Source organism: Acomys minous (genome assembly GCF_964271855.1).
Source record: "Acomys minous genome assembly, chromosome: 3".
In the NCBI taxonomy this organism is placed as follows: Eukaryota; Metazoa; Chordata; class Mammalia; order Rodentia; family Muridae; genus Acomys; species Acomys minous.
Genome location: NC_140485.1, coordinates 107,984,903 through 108,008,911, shown reverse-complemented (window position 1 = coordinate 108,008,911; position 24,009 = coordinate 107,984,903). Strand labels below are relative to the sequence as shown.

The 24,009-nt window shown below is 34.5% G+C and overlaps 1 protein-coding gene across 11 annotated transcripts in view; it reads left to right on the top strand.

Moving 5' to 3' along the window:
- The window catches only part of TRDN (triadin), a 355,846-nt gene that overhangs the window by 306,660 nt on the left and 25,177 nt on the right, over nucleotides 1–24,009 (top strand). For 9 of the 11 annotated variants that reach the window (XM_084777414.1, XM_084777409.1, XM_084777410.1 and 6 more), the window contains one exon: nucleotides 18,010–18,030. In XM_084777414.1, the coding sequence (XP_084633540.1) occupies nucleotides 18,010–18,030 (21 nt within the window). Of the gene's footprint in view, nucleotides 1–1,279; nucleotides 1,310–2,895; nucleotides 2,923–3,288; nucleotides 3,337–4,466; nucleotides 4,515–8,282; nucleotides 8,328–9,438; nucleotides 9,460–14,443; nucleotides 14,515–18,009; nucleotides 18,031–24,009 lie in introns of those variants that run through there. The other 2 variants (XM_084777402.1, XM_084777401.1) reach the window with 1 other exon arrangement.

Sequence of the window (24,009 nt, the reverse complement as noted above, 5' to 3'; positions counted from 1 at the left end):
ACACCATGTTAGAAAGTGCTAGAAACTGGTTTTTGCCTTGGACATTATTACTCTAGTACTGTGAAGACTGGGTTTCTTTTCTATGTATATCATTCACTGTGTGATTTTCTGCTAGTCTATAAAAAGCAAACAAACAAAGAAATAAAAAACAAACAGACAAACTAACAAAAACAGAGGAGACAGAAATACAGATTTTTTCTGTATGGATCTCTGCAAGGTCCAAGTTGGTAAACTAGAAGAAAAGGGAGGTCAGGTGAGACTAGGACGTAGAACATAATACAGGGAGGCAAAGGCAGATGTGACATACTTTATTCTCTGGAACGCTAGACTATTTCTTAATTCTCTGTAGAACAGTCTTCAGTGCCAGTGTTAAGCAAGTATTAGTATATTAAAGGCAATCCAGGCCCTTTCAAGTATTTAAAAATTGTGCAGTATCACCCCACTATGTCTTCCACCATCTCTTTCCATATTTGTACTTGTTACAGATGTATTCCACTACCTTACACAATCTATGAGTTTCTGAGAATGAAGAAAGTACTTTACACTGTTTCTTGAAGCAGCTCATGTGTCCCACCACAGTTCAGTGGGTTAAACAACACTCCTTTTCCACGCTCAGCTGAAATGTCTTCCTTGCATCTTCTCTCAGTGCTTACCAGAAATGTTTCTCTTCCTTGGGATTTCAATCCATCACTTCAACCTCTAAAACCATTGTCACATACCCACTTTCTACCTTTCTGTCTCTTATGCGGACTCACTGGATCCTGACAAGGATGCATCCCATCTTAACTAATTATGTCTGCAGTAACCCAATTTCCAAATAATGTTACTTTGCAGATAATGATGCTGAGGACTCAACCTGTCCTCAGGGGATACATTCAAACCATAAAAGGCTGTGCCTGAGTTTCTAATTTACACAGATATCCATTAGATTTATTTAAAATAACCGCTTCCAATTTGTCTGGTTGAACTGAATTGTCTAATGTTATTTTAGAGATATTTCTTATAAGCAGCTTGAAACAAAGGAGATAATTTAGGTTTAAATCAACATTCAACTACCTGCTCCCCTGAGGCACATTTTTAAACAATGGCTCAGTGACAGACAAATGTACAATGAGTCTCTAACTACAGTGTGCAACAATCTTTCCTTAACAATGTGTCATGAATATAGATTAATTATTAGCAAAATTCTTCATTTTATATGGAGATATTCGAATACGTATTATTTGCAATGATAAATTTGTGCTTTGGTTTACTTTTTCTATTCTTTTTCTCCTTTCAGAGCCACAAATTAAAAAGGAAGCAAAACCAGGTAACAGTGTGTTAAGTAGTGTTAGAATTAACAGTTTCCTCATGCTGAAATTGAAAATATTACTGGCCACCAACAGAATTTAAAGTCTTTCAGTTCTTTGTTAGTTTCTCCATTCTATTGTCCAATATTATTTCTGAGTACTCAAGTGAAATACAGATTTCCAATTGGCAAGATATATCTAGAGTATGGCTTTATGCCAGCTCTAACTCTTCCTAAGGCTTTGACCTTATAATTCAGTTCACTATGTTGCGCTGACCCCTAACTATACAATTATTTCATTGCTACTTCATAATTGTAATTTTCTACTCTTATGAACCATAATGTACATTTCTGATATACAGGATATCTGATGTGACCCCCAGATGGATCATGACTGACAGACTGAGAACCACTGCTTTACACTAAACTTAGAAACAACTACAGGAAATATAATTTATTCTTATGAGTGTTTTGAAATCAAGTATGAGCATGTCATTTTGTGGCTTTTTTTCCATCAATAATCATTAAAGTCACAAATTCACAAAATTGTGGGCTATTTGGGTGTGAAGGCACAGTGGCTAGAACTCAAGAGGAGTCCTGTGAAGTTCAGCTGAGCACTGCACTGGGCCTTCGTCACGATGGAAGCACACGGCACAGTGAGTGCTAGCTTCATACAGCAGTTATGGAGATGGTTCAAAAGACCAAACACATACAATTAGGTTTTCAACATTTTCAAGCTCATCAGTGTTTGAGCTAAAATTCTACACTGTGTCTATTTTTTCCAAGCCCTGGATAATTCTATTAAGGAAGCACCGCAGTCTAACTTAATCGTTGTATTAACTGGTAATGTTGACCTAAAAACTGGATGACCTCTTTTAGTTTTCACTGTCATTATTAAGTCCTTTTTGTGGCACCAACTAGTTTCTGACCTGAGGCAGGTTTATAAAGGCCCTCAAGCTACTCGGAAGCCATTCCCTCATTATGGGAAATGATATATCAAAATCTGTCCTTATAAACTAATCTAAGAATCCATCTCTGGATGTAGGTACAGCATTATGATGCACTTCACTGCTCACTAGAGTTTACCTTGCAGCCAATCATAACGTGTGTCTGGATGCTCTGGTAAAGGATATATTTGCATGCGTCAGAAATTAGTAATGCACATCTACCTTTTCTGATTTATTTTTCTGTGCTTTTGGTTATTGGAAATGAGTATTGCTTACCAGATTTCAATGTTAATTTTTAAGTTACATATATTTCTTGAGAGAAGGAGAGAGAGGGAGAGAGAGAGAGAGAGAGAGAGAGAGAGAGAGAGAGAGAGAGAGAGAGAGAGAGAGAATACACTCATGCCAAGGTTAAAAAATTGAGGTCAGAGGACAACATCTGGGAAATGGCTCACTCCTTCCATCACGTGGATTCTGGAAAGCAAGCTTAGGACATCCTAATGTGATGGCAAGCACATATACTTGCTGAACAATATCACTGGCCCAGCATTAAAAATAAAGAGCTGTTTAAAACTAGTTATACCTAATGCCACTTAGAACTTACATTAGTTATTTTAAAATATTGTATTTATCCGGTAATTTATTAACTTCTTACTCTTTCAGTGTCATCCGAGAAGGCCCAAACACGCAGTATGTACATTAGTTCCTTTTGTAATGCTCATATATAATCTCCATAAATAACAATGTACATTTTCAAAACTGAAAGTTTGATCTATGCTTCTACACTCATGTTTTGTAAAAAGCATGTGATTTGAATATTACCGTTTCTATATGTGAATAAAAAAGTCAGTGTGCACTGTTTTTCTAAAGCGAAGCCTTTAAGCCCTTGATATGACTTCTTGGATAGCACAGAAGTTTAAAACTATTTTCTCCCTACTGTCATATCTGTTATTTTCAATTTTATAAACCATTGGCCTATGTCACATAGAAGTTTTATTGTGTCATATATATTATAATACTTTTAAATATCTGAAACATCCTTTTTATTACTTTCAGAGCAGGATGTCGCCAAACCAGAGAAAGTTGTTCCCCATGGTAAACCAGGTATTGCCCAGGTGGTATTGCCACAACCAATTGTCTCCAATTGTTCTGGTTGTATCAAAAGGAAGATTACAGAGTCAGATCTAAAGGAACCTGTGATAACTCATGCCTTAAGCTATTAGCTTCTGAAGAACATTTCTAGTCTTAGTCATTATCCCAGTATTGGCTGAACTGGGAGTTTAATGGTAGGATTCATATAGACTGCCCAGCTGCCCTGCCCAGCACACCTGGGCTGATCACAGAGCATCCAGTCAGCACCCAGGTAATTTGCATTTGCCTTTTACTACCTATCACCTGAGACTTCCCATGTTCCAAGAACGTTGAGGTAGTCTACATATTTCCTTGCTTCTTCATTAGTCAGAGCAACATGAGAATATGTGTGTGTGTGTGTGTGTGTGTGTGTGTACGAATCCTAAATACCACAAAATACAAGAGTAGTAAAATAAAGGCAAGAGCATGAAGATATTGAAATTGCTGCCTCATTGACAGAAATAAAAGAACGAAATATTAAAATTTCCTAATTAAACTCTATAATGAAGCATTCTCAAAAACACACAAAAAGTGAGTGTAATCTCTATTATATATAAAGCACAAGAATTTTTCCACATAATTTGCACTCTAGTAGAAACTTCATGTTCTTTATCTTATATCCAGAGAAACATTCTACATAGAATATTTAACTAGACAGTTTACTCTTACCAATAACAAGATGAGTTTAATTTTATATAGAATTGTTGGAATAATCACTTTGCTTTGAGACAAAAGTTTTTACAGTGTAATTAGTATGTGAAAGCTCAGAATCAATTTTCCTATTTTAATAGAGCAATGGGAGAGGCATATAAATCCTATAGTGACACCTCTATCTGTGTAAGTGCTGTTAATCATGGTGGGGGAAAAGCAACAGTGTTCACACGTGCAGAGTGATAGGCAATTTCAACTTGCAAGGACACATTTTAAAAAATTACTGGGGACATTTGATCTAAAATAACTTGTCATTTGCTGCTTTACTGAGAAAATATAGCTTTTTTATTTTGTCATTTAAAAAACACAAAATACCAAGGTTCACTTACATCATTGCTTTCTATTGATATGTTTTAAATTTCTGCTTGTATTAACATGTTTTCCTATCACAGAACAAAAAGTTCTCAAGCAGGTAAAAGCTATTACAGCAGAAAAGACAGGTAAAGAAATCCATTTGTAATCGTATTCTCTATATCAGTGTGTGTCTAGATATTCACAAGTATGCATGAAGTATGTATACGTTTTATATTTTTAATTTTTAAGTTACAATACAATAAAATCAGTTTCCTCTTTAACTTTCTTTCCTCTAACCTCTCCTATGCTCCCTAACTTTAATATTCATGACTTTTCTTCCTTTGATGATTATTGTTTTACACACACATATATGTGCGTAAACATACAAACACAACCTGCTGAGTCTATTAAATATTGCTTGTTTATGGCCAAAAACTAATACTGGATAAGCAAAAGGGGCCCATCACTGAGAAAGTCTAATTCTTTCTCTTTCAGCATTCATTAGTTGCTAGTAATTCTTAGTCTAGGGGTGGGGACACAAGAGATTTCCCCCTTAAGGGTTAGCTTGACTATTGATTTGTTACTGTTCAGTTCTTGTTAGGACAGATATATTACTGAGGAGATAAATAGTGTATACTTTTAAAGCCATAAATTGTAAAATTCTGAGTTATTTTGGATAATTTTAAAATAACTTTCATTGAAGGTGGCAGAAAGTGGCATAATATTATTTTTTCAGATTGTGACTAACTTACGTATAATTTATTAATCCATATAAATATTATCAGGTATTATAATTTTGTATTTTATTTTCAAGCCACATTTTCTCTAGTACTGAAATTGCAGAAATCTGGATCAACAAGATAGCCAACAAACAAACATGCTTAGTATATAAGCCAGATGACCTGAGCCTAATTCCCAAGTCCCATAATAAAATGAGAGAATTTACTTCCAAATGTCAGTTTCTGACCTCCATAATGCACATGCCTACTCACTATTTATCATCTATCCATCTATCAACTATCCATTAATCAATTACCAGTAACCTACCATCATCTATCTATCTATCTTTCTATCTCTCTGTCTCTGTTTATATATATGTTATGAGAGGGGTTTTATGTGCATGTATGATTAAAATACACACAGAGGCAAGAACAAGAACATACAATAACAAATTAAATTTTAAAACAAAATCAAATCAGAGAATTTGAAGCTTTAGTTGGCTTATACCTCAGTTCATATAATTTTTTTCATGGAAGTTCTTCAGCGAGTTATGTGAGATATATATATATATATATTTAAATAAATATATATATATTTAAAGATCTGCCTTAAGGACTGATTTGTATAACATGCTCCCACTATTGCATGTGTGGAAAAAAAGAGGATCAGATTCCTTTCTGTTTGAGAGACTTTCTCAGAAAGAAAAAAAGAAACCTTCTGAGTCTTTTTCAGAACTGAAATCTTGACCCATGTACTCTCATTTCTTCCAATCATAGAAGAAAACCTTAACACTTTGACCATTCAGAGTTTATTACTAATAATTGTTATAAAACAAAATATTTATGAAGCATTTTTCTTTGAACAGAGATAATGGGATAGGCAGGTTTCAAATATTTCTTGGGAAAAAAAAACAGAACTCAAGGGACAATAATCCATAAACAGTACAGGCTATTAGGAGAGCACCTACTTCATTCCACATGGCCATTTGTTTTTTCTTCTATCAGGGAGTAAATTTTTGACATCTTTTTTTCACAGTGTCATATTAATGCATTCCCTAATGCTAGAGTGTCTCAGTCTCTTATGGATATAAGGATTATAAAAAAAAAAACTTCCTCAGCATAGTTGTATTTCAAATACAGAGATCATTTTAAGTGTGATGTGTATTTCATTGTCTCTAACCAATTTTCCACTAAGCAATACGATTAATTATATTTGCTATTTTAACATAATAGCACTAGGAGAAAATGCATTTATTTTAAGCTGAAAGAAAAATATAAGAACAAACATATGTAAATATGAGTATTTTTCCTCTGGCTAGTGTACGCATCAATATGCTATCTATTTTTCTTCATTCTGCACTGTTAAGCCCTATGCCAGCTAGAAAAATACCCTACTAACTCCAATTTTAACAATTTGCTTGTTGTTTTGTTTGTTTGTTTGTTTTTAGTGTAGCCCTTAACTAAATTAACTGTATAAGTGATAAATTAATGTTGATTGATGGTTTTGATTCAACTTCCTTATGTTTCACTATTAATCAGTGATTCATAATATTTGTATGGAAGAAATGTCTGGAAGGTCTATCAGTATTTTTAATATTAAACAGGTAAGTTCTTACAGGTAATCAAAAACCTGAAACAGGAAGCCCATAGCAAATCTTCATAGTGGGGGAACAAATTACTATACTTACTGTTTTATTGACTGTACTTACGATTAAATTTTATGTTTTAGGTTCCATTCCAGACTTTAGCATTTAGGAAAAAAACACTCATTTCCAAGCATTTCTCCATTTATCTACTGAAATAGAGGCATTTCCTTCTAAGTTGAACTTGAGAACTTCAGAGATCATTCATTTCTTTATACTCAAATCTGCAAAGGCAGATACTTTAAAAAGTGCTATTGGAACTCCAGAGGTTACTAACATTTAACCATATTCACAAAGGTAAACAAGGCCAAAACTCTGTCAGAGTTATGGTTCTCCTTCTCAGAGAGATGTGTCCATAGAACACAAACTGAGATGAGAACGCAACATATGTTTATAAACCCTGAGTAAAGCTAAGTGATAATACCTAAAGAAAAATGTGACAAAGAAAATAGGTTGCCATATTGGTAGCTCAGGAGATGGAGTGTGGACACATAGAGGCTAATTAGAACTCCTGACCCATATTTTGTATGCACATGTCTGATGATTGTCACTTTATTTTACACTTCTAGTGCTGCTCTTGCTGTATTTTATACTTGAACATTGACTTCTGCATCTTATTTTGTCTGAATATATAGCATAGCATTAACGTAAATTTAATTTATGGGCCCCTATTCTTGAAAGGTATCAACTTTATTTTACAACTTATTCTCGTGCGCTATAGCTTCTCACTATTTCCATAGGCTTCAAGGTTTGGTCTGTGATGCTGGAGCAAAATACCAGCAATTTCAGAGAATCTCTAAGTTCAAGAGTGAAGGAAAGAAAAGATAGATGCATTCTGGCAGCACCTCAAGACTAACTCTGGAGGTCCTTAGTGGGAGCCTATGTGTGGCCCGCTCTAGTTTTTGCTTAGTTTTCAAATATTATCACTTCCTTTCGAGAGATTCCACAATATGGGACTTTATAATTCTGCATTTGATGGGAGGAAGATATTTATTTAAAAACAATATGACTCTGAATTTTTTCAGAGGGCTTAGAAAGCCGCCTCTTGCTCACACATTTTGGTTCCATGTACCACATCCTGGAACCCATTGAGATGAGGCTGTGCTGGTCCTTGCAGGACCTGGAAAGGCAGGGTGATGAGTAGGGTATGGAATGTGGTACATTCTAGAGGAAGGCACATGGGGCTTACATTTTTTTAACAAGACAAGAGTAAATGGCCTGCACTAAACGGTTTCTGTATCGGAAAGAAAGAAAGTTGAAAACAGAAAACAAAAAGGTCAGAGGAGTAAAACACCGACGGCTGGTTGTGTTCTTAAACCATAGGGTTTGACGAGAGTGAAATAACCTGACACTGCCTTTCAGGGTCCCCTAAATGAATCTAGTCCTGTCTGTTATATACTCTTTGACTATACACTTGCTGTGTTACAAGTTGCATAGAAACGGCTTTAGGAGCATGCTTCTGCAAGTGAGGACATCCGCCGATATAAAATGTGACACACTCCCTGCTCCAAGACTACTCACATCTCCTGTAAATTTTCATTTTTCTCTCTAGAAAAAGCTGAGCACCAAGAAAAAGAGCGTCAGCCTATAAAAACAGGTATTCTTGGCACCTTTGGCTCACATCCTGTCTTTGTTCACCATGTTTATTAAATTTGAGCATGAAAAAAAAATTAAGTAGGCATTTTTTGTTTTCTTTATGAGTACTGTTTAGTTTTGGGTTTTGTCCTATAACCTATCTTCTCTGACAGTAGAGCTATGGTATTAGAGGTAGTCAAAACGGATTACCAAAGCATGCTACATAATACGGAGAACCTGGAAAACTGCATTTGCTTTTATGACATACAAGTTCTTTCCATGATAATTGCTGTTTAGCAAGATTAGTATTATTGCCATTTTTCTTTCTCATGAGTTAGAATCCCTTTACATAGCTTTAGAATATTCTTAACAATTACACATGTTAACTCTGACTGGTTACAAACCAACAAGAATTATAAGCTCTTTGAAATCTGTAATGATTAGGTCATTATTTCATAATATTACTCAGTTTCCTGATATAAACTACTTTATATAGCTCAGATGCTTTCGCATAAGGGATGCTAACTAAAAAAGCATCCTTCTCTTCTCTATACTTTCAATTACTATTAAAAGACGCCACAAATAATAGCAAAATATTATGTTTTTAATAAAGAAAGGTTATATGTAAGACCGAATAGTATTCTAATTAATAATTTGAGAAGGCATGATGTATTGGAGAATGAGGAATATAATTATAAGGTGGAGATTTTCATCAACCATATATTTATTCTTCCTCACATTTTATGTCACTTTTCATTCATACTCTGGAAAGTTCAAATTATTATTGAATATTAATAGGTTCTCAGAAAGGATGGATGCAGAATTTTTATTCAGTGCCACTCATAATAGGAAGCAAGCAGTTCAGATTATCTTAAGTATTCATATCTTATCCAATAAAAGCAGAAATCTTGAAGATGAAGAGAAAACCACAAAGTTCCACACTCCCAAATGCTACACCTGTCCTCTGGGAACCTGTTGGAAAATATTTTAAAGACTAATAAAATGTTCCTCTATTACTTATTTTAATATATACTTAAATTTTCCCATTTTAACTATAAGATAAAAATAGAAAATATACAGTTAGAATGTTAAATGTAGATAAAAATTTTAACTTATCTTTTTTATCCTTTTAGATAAGCCTAAGCCATCTTCAAGTAAGTATATAATTTAGAACTTTAAAGATGTGGGCTGAGGTGGCTCATAGGGTAAAAGTACATGTTGCACAAGGCCATGTGACATGAATCCAATCCCCTGGATCCAGTCAAATGTGGACGGAAAACACTGAGTCCACAGTGTTGTACTCTGACCTCCATTCATGTGCTATAATATACATGCACATGTACACTAACACGCACATTCTACCAACAAAATATTTTTAAAAGACTATTCAATTATGAGATTTTAATTTTACAGTGCCCATAAGTGGTAAATTAAAATTTAAAAATAGTCTTATTAATATAAAGTTCCATAACAATTTGATTGACAAGAGATACTGGTATGTCCAATTTATTAACTCATGAGGATGTTGTCTATTAATATGCTTAGTGAACTATATTAGAATACACGGGGAATGACTAAACTGACTAAATTTTTTTTCCTTTACCATAGCTAAGTAGGTAGTACATTTTTCATGGAAGGACGCCAGTGAGAAAAAAGTGAATGATAGTGTAGCTGAAGAAATGCTTCGGCAGCTGATAACGCTGCCTGTTCTTCCAGAGAACCCAGGTTCTATTCCCAGCACCCACATCACAGCAAGAGATATTGAGTTAGGGCTTTGTTTGCCCTGTTGTGTGGTAATTGTGTTTAGATTTATCTCATAACTATGTATCTTTAAATAATCCCCTACTATAGTAGGGCTTCACTATGACTCCTCAAATCATCCTTCTCTTTACCATAACTCCATACTCCACATATGCCCTCTGTGGTTTTATGAGTTGGGTAGCCTGCTAATTAAAGGCTTAATAACTAGCACCCACAAACAAGAGAATACATGAAGTATTTGTCTTTGTGGGCCTACGTTACCTCACTCAAAATTTGTTGTAGCACCATCCACTCACCTGAAAATATCACTATTTTTAAATGGCTTAGTAATATCCTATTGTGTGGATGTACTGCCTTCTCTGTGTCTATTCATCCCTTGGTAGACATATAGGTGGTTTCTAGTTTCTGGCTCTTAGGAATAGAGAAGAAATGAACATAGATGAGGAACTGTCTCTGAAGTAGGCTGTAGTTTTGGGATGTAGCTGGATTTTGATGTAGATATGCTCTCAGCGTCTTAAGGAACTGCCACTCTGATTTCCATAGTGGAGGTATGGATCTGTATTCCTACCAGCAATGGATGGATGTTTCCTTTACCCCACATCCTCAAGAACATGAGCTGTCAATCATTTGCTTTATTGATCTTGGCCAACTCCATTGTTTTCCATAAGTTGAAGTATGTTATTCATTCAATTATAAACAGTTTTTAATTTCCTTTTTTAAAACATTTATTTATTTATTTTAATTAAATATTTTTAATTTTTATTTATTTTTTAAATTTCTTTTGTGATTTCTGTCTTGAGCAGGGTTCATTCAGTAGTGAGCTGTTCAGTTTTTATAGGTATATAAACTTCATACCATATGCGTTGTTAATATCCAACTATAATCCATGGATGTCAGATAGAACGCAAGGTGTTATTTTAGTTTTCTTGTGTTTATTGAAGCAAGCTTACTTTGTGTCTGAGTATGTGGTCAATTTAGGAAAAATTTCCTGCTGAGAAGAAAATATATCTTTTTTTTTTGATGAAATAGTTCTATAAAGATTTCTTAGGTCCTTTTGGTTTATAACTTCAGCATTTCTGTGTTCAGTTTTTGTATAGATGACCTGACTAATGGCAAGAGTGACATACTGAAGTCACTAACTATCACTGTGTGTGGGTTATGTGATATTAGCTGTTGCAGCTACGAACTTGGGTGTTTGGTGCATTAGTGTTTAAAGTGCAATATCCTCTTGGTATATTTTTCCTTTGATAAGCTTGTAGTGTCTTTTCCTATGTTGTTTGATTAGTTTTGGTTTGAAGTTATTATGTCAGATATTAAAATAGCTATGCATGTTTGTATCTTGGATCCATTTATTTGGAATGACTTTTCCTATCCTTTTATCCCGAAATGATGTGTATCCTTGATGTTATGATGTGTTTCTTGAATGCAGCAGAAAGATGGATCCTATTGTTGAATACAATCTATATAAGTCTATGTCTTTTTATTTGGGTGTTGAGACCACTGATGATGAGAGTAAGCAATGAGCAGTGTTTGCTGATCTTGTTATTTTGGTTATGATGTGTTCCTCCTGCTGTTTTGATATGTTGGTTTGAGATTGCTTATGCCTTGTGCTTTCTTTGGTTGGTTAACCTATCGAGGTTGTTGTTTTCTTTCTAGAGCTTTCTACACAACTGGATTTGTTTATAGATTCTGCTTAACCTTGGTTTTACCATGAAAACTCCTTCTTTCTATGTCATTATGATTGAAAGTTGTAAGGGGTATAGTAGGCTGGATGAAAATGAGTGGTCTTTGAAAATTTGTAGAACATCTGCACATGTTTCTCTGGATTTAGAGTCTCCATTTAGAAGGTGAGGGTGATTTTAATGGGTCTACTCTTTTTATGTTATTTTTTCTTTTTCCCTTGCATCTTCTAATATTTTCCTCTGTCCTCCCCATATAGTGTTTTGATATTTATATTATGGGGAATTTGTTTATTGTCCTGCCTATTTGGTGTTCTGTTTACTCCTGTATCATGCAAAGAACTTCCTCCAGTAGGTTAGAGAATTTTTCTTCTATTACTTTGTTCAAACATATTATTATATTTTATGTTATTGTTGAATATGTATATATAAATATATACATATATGTTGTATAGACCATTGTGTTTTAATGACAGAGAGAAAGAAAGGGTGTAGATTTGGGCAGATGAAGGAGACGTTGGGAGGGAATTGGAAAGAATAAGCTATAATCATAATGTATTGCATAAACGCAATCTATTTTCGATAGCAAATAAGATTTTTTAAAAGATAGTATTATCAGTGCCTTTGACATATGTTTCACCACCTTCCTCTATTAACTCTTTTTCTATGTTTTCATATATTTGGTCATTTCATAATGTCCCAGATTTCCTTGATATTTCATGCCTGGATAATTTGTAAAAAAATATATTTTTAGATTTATTTTTCCCTGAGTTGTCTATTTCTTCTATATCATCTTCGGTGCCTGAGATTCTCTCTTCCATTAGTTTATGGAAGGCTAGTGAGTCTTAATATTGAGATTTTTGTTAGACTTCCTATATTTTTCCTTTCTAGTTTCATTTCATTTGGGTTTTCTTCAGTGATTCTATTTTTATTTTCATGTCTTGAACTGTTTTACCTATTTCACTCCAGTCTGTTTTCACATGTTTTATTAACGGACTTATTTGTATCCTCCTTTAAAACCTTGAACATATTCATAGTAGGTATCTGTAGGTATCTTGAAATCTCAGTTACATTGCATTTCCAAGGGTCTTCTTAGTAGAGTTGCTGGGTTCTGATGGAGACAGGTTGTCCTTTTTTGTTGTTATTGTTAATGCTTGTATTCTGTGGTGGTGTCAAGACATCTGCTTCTGTGATGATTGTGACTCTAGGTGCTAATGTCTGGCTTGCTTTGTGGGGTAGGTGTATCATTCCTTGGTTTCTGTTGCCATCTCTGGGTATAAGTCCTCATTGTGGGTGTGGTTTTCCTGCCAGGGGTGCTTCTTAGTCCCTGCCACTAGGAGTACCAGGGAGATTAGAAGATATTTCTAGGTTTTATGGATGTCAGGAAGGGATCAAGAGAGGGAGTTGAAGTAGGCTGTGAAATGATCAAGAGGCAGAGGAAAGCTGGTTCTGATTACAGACAAAGCAGAGTCCACAGGGAATGAGCCAAAGAGGGAGGACAGGTTCCTGCAAATGATCTGCCACAAACTGAGGCTCTCCTGGGGGAACTGGGAATAGAGGAGAGGAAAGAGTGGAGGTTACCTACCTGGTCCCAATGCCTACTGGTCTGGCAGCGATTCCCTTCACATATCACCGTCTGACACCAACAGATGGGGTGAGGAAGAGGGTTGGCTCCATTACAAGTATCTAGAGAATCCTGAGGGAACAAAGGCAGAGAAGGAGCTCATTTTAAATATGTTAAATGCCAAGTACTAATTGCCTTCATAACAGCATTATGACATTCTTTAAGTAATGCAGTCATGATTTCCTCTGAAGACATCTAGTGCCAACCTTAAACATTAAATACTACCCTTGCATTGGAAAAACTCATTGCCATATTTAGTTCACAATATTATCACTACTGATGTAATGAATATTATCAAAATAAAGGGAGTCAAGTTAAAATAGAATGCTTGACATATGGAAACACCATTTTGTTTATGAACCATTGTTCATTTATTATAGTCATCACAAAATATGTCACTTCTTAAATTACAGAAGTAACTCTCAGAAATTTGTAAAGACTGATCACTAAATACATCAATGTTTTTTTTTATAAAATAATGTTTTAAGAAGTATGTTTTTAAAGTTAGGCTTACATTCAGTAAATACTGATCTTTTCATGTAAGTTTTAAGGGGAAAGAAAGCTTAGTAAGTAACATTTAGGATATTATTAGTCTGTCAAAAGCTGAATGAGAAAAAACAAAGACCATTTAAGCAATGTCCTAACTAAAGTTAAATGCCATTTTATATCTTTAAGAGCTAAGTCAGTTGCTGCTATAGTTTTCATTGACATTTATAAACCTCCATTCATTGCCTATGGCACAGATTCTTATATATGGTAATTTAATAAAAGTCAATGAATAATGTATGCACCTATGAAATCAAGTTAAACTCTGATGCTAGAGATTTATGGTTTATATTGGAATTTATATGGTTTGTAATTCTGTATCATATTGGAGTTTTTCTAATTACTTGTACCATAAATCTATTTACAATGTAGATGACTAACCATGGTTTAGAAGTACTAATTATCAGAAAATTTCTTTATTATTTTGAACATTTCTGTCTATTGTGATTTAGTAATATCTGAAAATTAAGTTTAACTATCTAGTGAAATAAACATTATTATCTCTTTTTTCTTTTTTTCCTTCTAAAGAAGGGACACCAGAGGTCATAGACTCAGGTAAGTATTTCATCTCTGATATCAAATAATATTGAATTGTGGAAAACAGTTGTAACCAGGGTCTTTCTCTAACTGTGTACTATTAACAGGCATAGAGTTGCACAAATGCTCAAATCCTTAGTGTTCTCATTTGTAGACAATCACAAGACTTCCAAAACCCACTGTAAAAGTTAGTGAAAAACACTGCATATTTCTAGCTGTGTTTTGTTTTCTCTCATTATTTTTTCTCTACAACACATACTAAAGAAAACCATCCATCATAACCCTGATTTGCTAACCTACTTCTACAGTCTAGCCGTCTCAAGTACTTTTTCATTGTTTACGTTGATTAGTTGGAGAAACAACTGCACAGTGACAAATCCTAATTATGCAGTGACAATAAAATTCAGATTTTTTTCTGTTCCTCTCTTGAATACCTTTTTAATATAATGGTCTTGCTCTTAAAAATACGTAACAAAAAAAGTCAGGAATAGTACACATACAAGTACCTAAATATAATTAGCACATTTCTTCTCATACATAGAAAGTCCCTGCGTACTTTGAGATGGGACAGCCCTGATCAACCACCCCTCCTCATGGGGCCAAGTATCATCTTCAGTATTCTAAAGTGAATGAGAACATCATGTCTCAAAGGCTGATTATTTCATGTTAATTTCCTCCCTAGGAAAGAAGAAAATTGAAAAATCTGAAAAGGAAAGTAAAGGTATACAGAAAATTTATACATGTATGTCTCATGAACAATAAAAATGAATAAAAGCCATTTCTCATTAACAATAAAAATGAGTAATATCAATTAATGAAAATGCAGATCCTGACATTATATAGGAGTATCACTTTAAAGTTTAAAAGATATAGGCTTCTCATCATTATTACTAAGTATCAAGGGAATAGAAATTTATACCCTGAAGCAAATTCTACATGTTATTGATACATGAAGTTCATACACTTGACTCTTGAATTGTGGATATTGATGACACAAATTCATTCGCAAACTTTAAGATATATGAAAACAAGCATTTATTTAAGAAACTTTTTTTTACTATTGATGAATATGTATTTTCAGAAAAAGATAAAAATAAGCCAAGTTTTGAAATCAAAATTATTTGAGTTATAATGTTTTTGTATCTTCAAGTAAAATGTAATATGTGAATATTGAAGGTCTTGTTTTGAATGAAAGAAATCACTGGTAAATATATACTGATGGCATTGTCAAGAGATTAACTAATGAAACAGCAGTTGTTGAAATTAAACATTTATTTATTTTGCCACTGGTGGGCAATCTGGAAACTGTAGGACACTGCTCTTTTCCAGGTAAAATTAGGTCTATATTAATTAGTAAGCTATTTATTATACAAACAGGACTGCTTTTGGTGTAATAATTTGAAAACTTACAGAGGCCAGGATTATCTAAGAAATACATACTAAACAACAACAACAACAAAAGGCATGATTATTGGTTATAATAATGGCCAGTGTGTCAGGGTGACCTATTTTTCATGGCTACTAACCCTTCAAATTTTGTGTTACTATTGCATCTCTTTATAACAGTAAAACAATACTTTTGTTACCATTTATTGTTAGTTATTAGTTCATTATAACATTAAATTGTTGAAAATTGCCTTGAGAAACTATTTATAACACTGCAGTATCCCATATTCATAAATATAATATTTACAAGAAGGCAAACATTAGATGCAGTTACTTTAATGTTTCCCATCTTAATATTCATTTTTAATAAACAGTTCCAACAAGACGAGAAAATCTTCAGGTGCATAATGTGACTAAAGGTAAAACTGAATTTTATGAATATTCGTATTCTCTGTTGCTATGGAAATTCATACAGTGCTCAACCCCATAACTATTAATACTAATAATTTTTAAAAAGTTTTGTAGATATGCCTTTTGCTAATACACAAGAGAGAGCATAGACTGAAAAATCTGGTAGAAAGATAATGTTTCAAAAAGGAATTATGAAATATGAAGAAATATTATCAGGAAAATATTTTAGCCATGCCAGATGAACAAAATTGTCTACTACAAAAGCTTTTAACTGCATGAATAATATTAAACTTTTATATATGTATACTGGTTTAAAACAATTTCAACTGAGATTTATTTTATTTGTTACTAAAGAAAATTAGCATGATATATATTATAAACTTTAAAATACCCCCATGAAAATGGCAAATTTCTGCCCTTCAAAATAAAGTTATGTGTTAAGGTGATGTCACAATATTACAAATAAACCTTGTTAATTCATTATGTAACAAAGGTAAAATAAATTTAGGACAATTCAATTAAGTTGGTGGAGAAGCAAACTTAAAGCTAATTATTCTCCTTGGTAATAAACAGGTAGATTCTCATTGAGAGGAAAGCCAGCCCTGTTTTTCACCAGCTTTCTTTGTTGCTTATTAAATAAAGCACGTATAGTCGAAGAGCAAGATGCCCCTAGATACATTGTTTTGCTGTGTGCTTAATAATGACTATCGTAGTATAGCATTCAGTGTAGAAGGATTGTTGATTCTGGAAGCACAGCTCCAAGTCACAGTGAGTTGAGAAAGCCTTCCTTGTTCCTTCATTTAACAGGTGGCTCATTGTATCTTGTTTTCCACTTGGCTCCTCCTTAGGTTCTGTCTTCTTAATCATGCCAGATTTTTTTTAAGTATTAGAAATATTAGTGAAGAAATTTAGCTACTTACTTTTGTGATTTTTGTGTTTAAGGCATTCAGCTGCAACGATCCCCCCAAACAAGTCTGCTATCTCAAGTTATTTTCTTTAAAATTTGTATTTTTGTAAATTTTTAATTCTTAATTCTACACTACAAGCTCTACAGAGCTCAAAGTATATCGATGTAATGCAGATTCTGTTAAAAGTGTATTCAGAAGCCTGAACATTTTGATTTAATAAATATTGGTAGGGGGAAGGATGATTCTCCTCCTTTTCTAAGAAATCATCTCTACCTCACTGTGCATTCATGTTAAATACATACAATTGATGGTGTGCTCTATTTTAAATAATTATCACTCATTGAGGAGAAAATAATCAAATTTGTATGATGCATTTGCAGAGTCATTAGCTTTTAATGTAATTAGCAGTTACTTGTCTTTATGCATCTTTGGAAGGAGAATAATTCTCAATGTATTTTATGTAGTTTAGAAATTGTAAAGTGTGTACATAAACTACATCATGCAAAGTAATCTTGATCATGTTACCTATAATTACAGTTGAACGAAAGTAATTTTTAAAACATCTTGCTGATTTTAGTAAGAACATTTTTTAAATTAAATTTTTTGACACCAGAGATGAAGACTTTTTATAGCATCTGAAAGACTATATTTTCTTCCATAAAAGAGACTGGGTTATTCAAAGAATCATGTTCATAGGCAATGGAGACTATTTGTTTATTTACTCTAAATCAGTAGGGAAGCGACCCAAAGACATTAGAAACATTAGCATAGTCCATTGACACATGCTGCAGTTTTTACTTTACTTACTTTATCATGTTAGTAAAATAAAAATCTATATTCTCTTTTTACCAGAAAAACCTGGAAAACTACCAAGTAAGTACTGTTTATGTTGACTTTAAATTCTTATTGGTACACATTTGTGGTTGTGGTATATACTTAGGAAAAATCATTTAAAGGAGAAAATACTACAGAAGGCATCACTGTGTGGTCAGCTGCCCCTTCATGTCATTTTAGGCCTAAGGTAAGGTGGGCATCATGGTAGGAGAGACAAGTGGTGAAAGATGCTGCCACCTTCAGGAGCAGCTGAGATACAGAGATGCAGAGAGACAAGCTTGGGAACACAGTCCCTCCACTTAGTCGTGCATTCTACTAACCCATTTGGCTGTGCACTCAGCTGCTGGGAGCAAGTGAAGTCTTGAATGAATGTCAGTCACGTGAAAGTTAACGGTGATGTTTATCTCCTTGTTCAGCTAATATAATAGCTCTGACTCCTTGTTTAACTGTGTTCAATAGCCCTGCCTCCCCATTCAACTGAATATAATAAACACATTGAGTTTTCTGAGCATTCTGAGTACATATGAACCTGCTGTAAAGAAATTTTTAAAATTTTCTAGAAATCATTGTTCTTTTCCATGCTTTCAGATTTAAGAAAAACAAATCATTGAAAATTAGGCGTGGTGGCGTATGCCTTTAACCCTAGCACCTGGAAGGCAGAGGCAGGAAGATTGCTGTGACTTCAAAGCCTGGTGTACAAAGGGAAGCCAGGACAGCCAAAGCTACACAGAGAAACCCTATCTTGAAAAACAAACAAACCAAAAAAAAAAAAAAAAAAAAAAAAAAAAAAAAAAAAAGAAAAGAAAGAAAGGAAGAAAGAAAGAAAATTAGGATTTTTAAAAATGTGTACACCGTGTTTAACTTTTGGTTTTTATAGATAGATAATGAAGTTTTTTAAAAAGTAAATGAACTAAAATTAAAGTTATATTGCATCTATATACAACATTCTACACCAGTGAATTAAAAATAACCTTGTGGGTGATAATTGAGGCATTGATTCACTAATCTACTTTTTGTTCTATCTTCTCTATATATTTCTATATTCCCCCTTCTTTCTTTTCATCCCCTCTCTCCAAGTCGAAGAATGTAAGATAAAGGAAAAGAGAGACATCGTTGAGTCTAACCTTGTTTTCTCCCTAGATAAAACCAATAATAACTTGTAACTAACTCCCATTGATAATAACCCTCCATAGCCCAAGAAAACAACCAAAAACTACCCTACACCCCTTAAAGGAAATGGGCATCATTCTCTTAAGGTTTCTTCAGGCCCAAATAAAATTAGGGAAATGGTTAAACAAGCTAGGAATTGCTTGTGCTCCAGTGTTTAAATTGTGAGAAATTCCCTGCTTAATTAGAGTCCTGTGTGGGACAGTCTGAAATGCTGGACCAATTGGGATTGGAGGCTCTCTTTGAAAGTGTCCTGGGAGCTGTCTTGTTCTGATGAGGAACAGCGACTGAAGCACTTAGCACTGGAACATGAAAGATACAGGATGCCAGTGTCCAGCATGCTGAGAGGAATGCATCCTATTAGGTCTGATCTAATTTTGGCATCCGGTTCTTTTGTTCTGAAAGCATATAATTTCTCGTAAGCATTATACAGTCCTAAAAGTATAGGTGTATAAAGTGTGTGTGATGCACAGAATAATTAAGGCTGGTTTTCTACTCTTAGTATGAACAGGAAAAAAAGACATCTGCAAATCTTCATTCATGCTGTACGGAGAATGGCATCTAATAATAATAATTCATAGGGGTTCTTTAGCCAACAAGAAGCATTGTCTATGCCTAGACATTCATGTCTCAGCCCGTCTCAGAGCTGTTCTCATTATGTGGGATTAGCAATATAAGTTTCCTGCATGTTCTGCAGTTTGAATTCTTCACATTCTGATTGTACGCCCCTCCCTCATGCCCTCCTGCTCCCTCATCACTCCCTCATCCCCTCTCTCTCCTTCTCTTAGGGCCATTTTTTTCTGTTGTTTCAGTACATAGGAAGACTGTCCATGGTGCTGCAGTCAAGGGCAGAAACTTTGTCAGATAAGAAATGCCTACCTTGAGAACAAATAGAAGCTACATTTGTTGCATTGCAGTTGTCATTCTGAGGCAGGGCGTGAGAGGGTGTGGATGCCTGAAGACATCGCAGTGGCCTGTTTTCCCACACATGAGGCTTCTGTTGATAGGGTAGCAAAGATGCTGAAGAGAGGCAAGGATGCACATAACACCGCAGGGTGGAGTGGTCCATGCCTCAAACAGGATTATGGATTAAAGAGTATATGTTCTCTGGTTTAGTTTTGCTTACAGATATAAATTTAAGATCTTATATAAATGTGGTAAAATAGGGTTTTTTTTCCTTATTAAAGTAGAACAATTTATTCAGGTGTCAGTAGTTTCAAGTTATCTTAGAAATTAGCATAAAGTGTTAATGATCTTCAGGTATACTTAATAAAGATTTCAGAAATATAAATGTTAATGCTTTTCTTCTGAATATATATCTTTGGTGTATGTAAGTTTGGAAACCCACCTCTGAAATGGCCATCTATTAATTTTTTCTTAAAGGAATATAATTAATGTAATGAATATATGGTATCTGGCTTAATAAAATTATTAATAAATTTTACCTACATTCCTACATTGAAATTTTTCAACAGCTTCAGAAATCCAGAATATCTCAAAGGGAAGTTAATTTATGATTGAAGAAATAAATAATATTTCAAATAATAGTTTTACTATTAATGATTCAGTCAATAGGTAAGTGGCTATTGAGTCACAAAAAAGAACTAATTTTCATAAGTTCTTAGGCACAGAAAATACACCTTTTGCATTATGTTGCTATCACTCTTAGCCCTATTTTTTAAAGGAATGAATTTGTTATATTTCTGAAGTGATATAATCTATCCTGAAAGATACTTAAGAATTAGTTAACTTCTAAAACTAATTAATGTTATAAGATTAATTACCCTGCTGATAAAATTACCTTGCAATTAATTAATGGAAACATAACAGTCTTTTAACTTTTAAAGACTGGAATTAATTTTATCCTTGTACAACATATGCCAGTCACATTTCTTGTACTCCTAATAAAAACAAAATTATCTGATCATGATGCGTTTATAGAGCAAGCCTTGATGTTCTCGACTGAACTCTACTGAATGAGTTGGAATGGTGCGCTTAGTACCAATATATGTTAAATTCGTTTGTTTTAAATGGGACCAAAATCCCAACAAGGAATAAGTGGAACAGTAGAAACTAAGTGCCTGTTAAATCTCCCCCCCCCCTCTATTAAAAGCACTGAGGGGGAGGGGTCGCGGGGGCAGGAGTGAGTCATCTCCAGTGCTGTCAGCAGAGGCTTTAAAGTATGGCTGCTATTGTCTTCTTTCAGTCAGTGAGATTAGGATTTATTTAAATCAGAGGGAAAGTTGGTCCTTCTCATTCCTAAAATAATCCCTCAGGACATAAAAATGAGTAAGAAATTCAAAATGGAAGATGGAGACCACTACGGCATGTTGTTGTTTTTTATGTTAGCTCTTTATCAGGTTAAGGAAACTCCATTTTCTTCCCCTTGGCTTGATTTTCTTTCTTTCTTTCTTTCTTTCTTTCTTTCTTTCTTTCTTTGCCACCTCCCTCCTCTCCTTCCAGCCCCTTTCCCTTATACCCCATTCCCTGTTCCTCAGAAAGGGGGGAGCCCCCCTACCCACCCACCCCAGCTCATCAAGTCTCATCAGGAGTGAGTTAAATTTCTTCCCCTGTGGCCTGGCACGGCAATCTCACCAGGGGAACGTGATTGAAAAGCAGCAAAAGAGGCCATGGCAGAGACAGCCCCGACTCCCCTTATCAGTGGGCATACATAGAGCCTGAGCTGCCCATGGGCTACATCTATGTAGAGGACCCAGGTCCAGTCCGTTCATAGATGTTGGTTGGTGCTTCAGACGCCATAGGCCACTCGGGCCCTGGTTAGTTTACTCTGTGTTTCTTCCTGTGGAGCTCCTGTCACCTCCAGGTCTTTCTACCCTTCCTCCCACTTTTCCACAGCCCCATGTTTGGATATGAGTCCCAGGATCTGTTTTGAACCACTGCTGGATGGAACCTCTTAGAGGACAGCTATGATAGGGCTCTATCTGCAAGCAGAGTGTCCTTAATAGTGTCAGGGGCTGGCTCTCTTCCATGGGGTGGGTATTGAGTTTCGCCAGGAGACAACTTCCTGAACAAAACACCAACAGCTCAGGCCCTAAGATTAATAATTAATAAATGGGGCCTCTTGAAATTGAAAATCTTCTGTAGGGCAAAGGATACTGTCAATAAAACAAAATAGCAGTCTACAGAGTGGGAAAGATCTTGACGAATCCTACGTCTGGCAAATGGCTAATATCCAAAATATATAAAGAACTCAAGTAACTAAACACCAGCAAACATTATTACCCAATTAAAAATCAGGCACAGGAGCTAAACAGAGAATTCTCAGCAAGGGAATCTTGAATGGCTGAGAAGCACTTAAAGAAATGGTCAACGTACTTATTAATCAAGGAAATGCAAATCAAAATGATTCCGAGATTCTATCTTACACCTGTCAGAATGACTAAGATCAAAATCTCAATTAGCAGCAAGTGCCAGCCGGGTCATGGAGAAAGGGGAAGACTTCTCTTGGTAGGAGTGCCAACTTGACTAACAACTTTGGAAATCAATCTGGTGCTTTATCAGAAAACTGAGAATAGCTCTACCTCAAGACCCAGCTAAACCACTCCTGGGCATATTCCCAAAAGATGCTCCACTGTACAACTTGCTCAACTATGTTCTTGCCTTGTTTTTAAATAATGAAGCGGTGAGGTTGGATTTTGGCAAATAACATTTTCTGCATGCGTTGTTATAGCCATGCCATAATGCAATAATTGAGTTACATATAATTAAACCAAACTTGCAGTTCTAGAATATATCTGGCTGGTTGTTGTATAGATTTTATACATTGATGGCTTCCGTTTGCTAGTGAGAATTTTTAGATCCTAATTTACAAGAGGATAATGGACCATAGTTTTCTAAAGGTATGTTGGTCTGGGTTTGATTTCAGAGTGAGACTGCTTCATAGAAGTAGTAGAACTGCATATGTCTTCCTTTTTATGTTCTTCGAGGAATAATCAAAGGATTCTTTAAATTTTTTCTATAGAATTAAACAGCAGAGTGATCTGAGACACAGATATTAATTTGTAAACATTCTGTTGTTAACACATTGTCAGTACAATCACTTTACTTATTATGAATCTGTTCAGTCTACTCTTCTTTTTTAAAAATGATTTATTTATTTTATTTATTGCATATGAGTGCTTTATCTGCAGAAGAGGGCATCAGATCACATTATATAGATGGTTGTGAGCCACCATGTGATTGCTGGGAATTGAACTCAGGACCTCTGGAAGAGCAGGCGGCGCTCTTAACCACTGAGCCATCTCTCCAGCCCCAGTCTACTCCTCTTAAGACAGTTTTGATATATCTTTTCAAAAGAATAGTCATTTTTAAAACTGACTTTAACTTTTGCTTTTTAACAATCATATTTTATTTTATGTATAGCAATACAATGTACATATTAACTATCATAATACAATTATTAGTGTTTAAAAGAAGAAAAAAAATATTTTCATTACAAACAGTGCCAGAACAAATTGTTAATTAAAAAAGAATTTCATTGTATCTGATTTATCATGCACATGTGTTTTTATATCATTTACTTGGTACTTTTTACATTTGTGTTGAGTGGTATTATTGCTCTTGCTCTTACTTCTGATTATAATTTGAGTTTTCTTGATCCAGTTGGCAAACTGTAAATTTTCAGTGTTATATAATCTTAAAAATGGACATCCTCATCTTTTTTCAACAAAGTTGAAGTGGAGTGGTTCTGTGTCAAAACCTAGTTCATTATGTAAAATCTGACATGTATAAAATAGCATTCAAAGCATATTGCCACCAGCAGTGTGGTTTCTTCTTTGCCACATTCTTTGACCTTTTTTTTTTTTAATCAGAGATGAGAACTAACAGAAT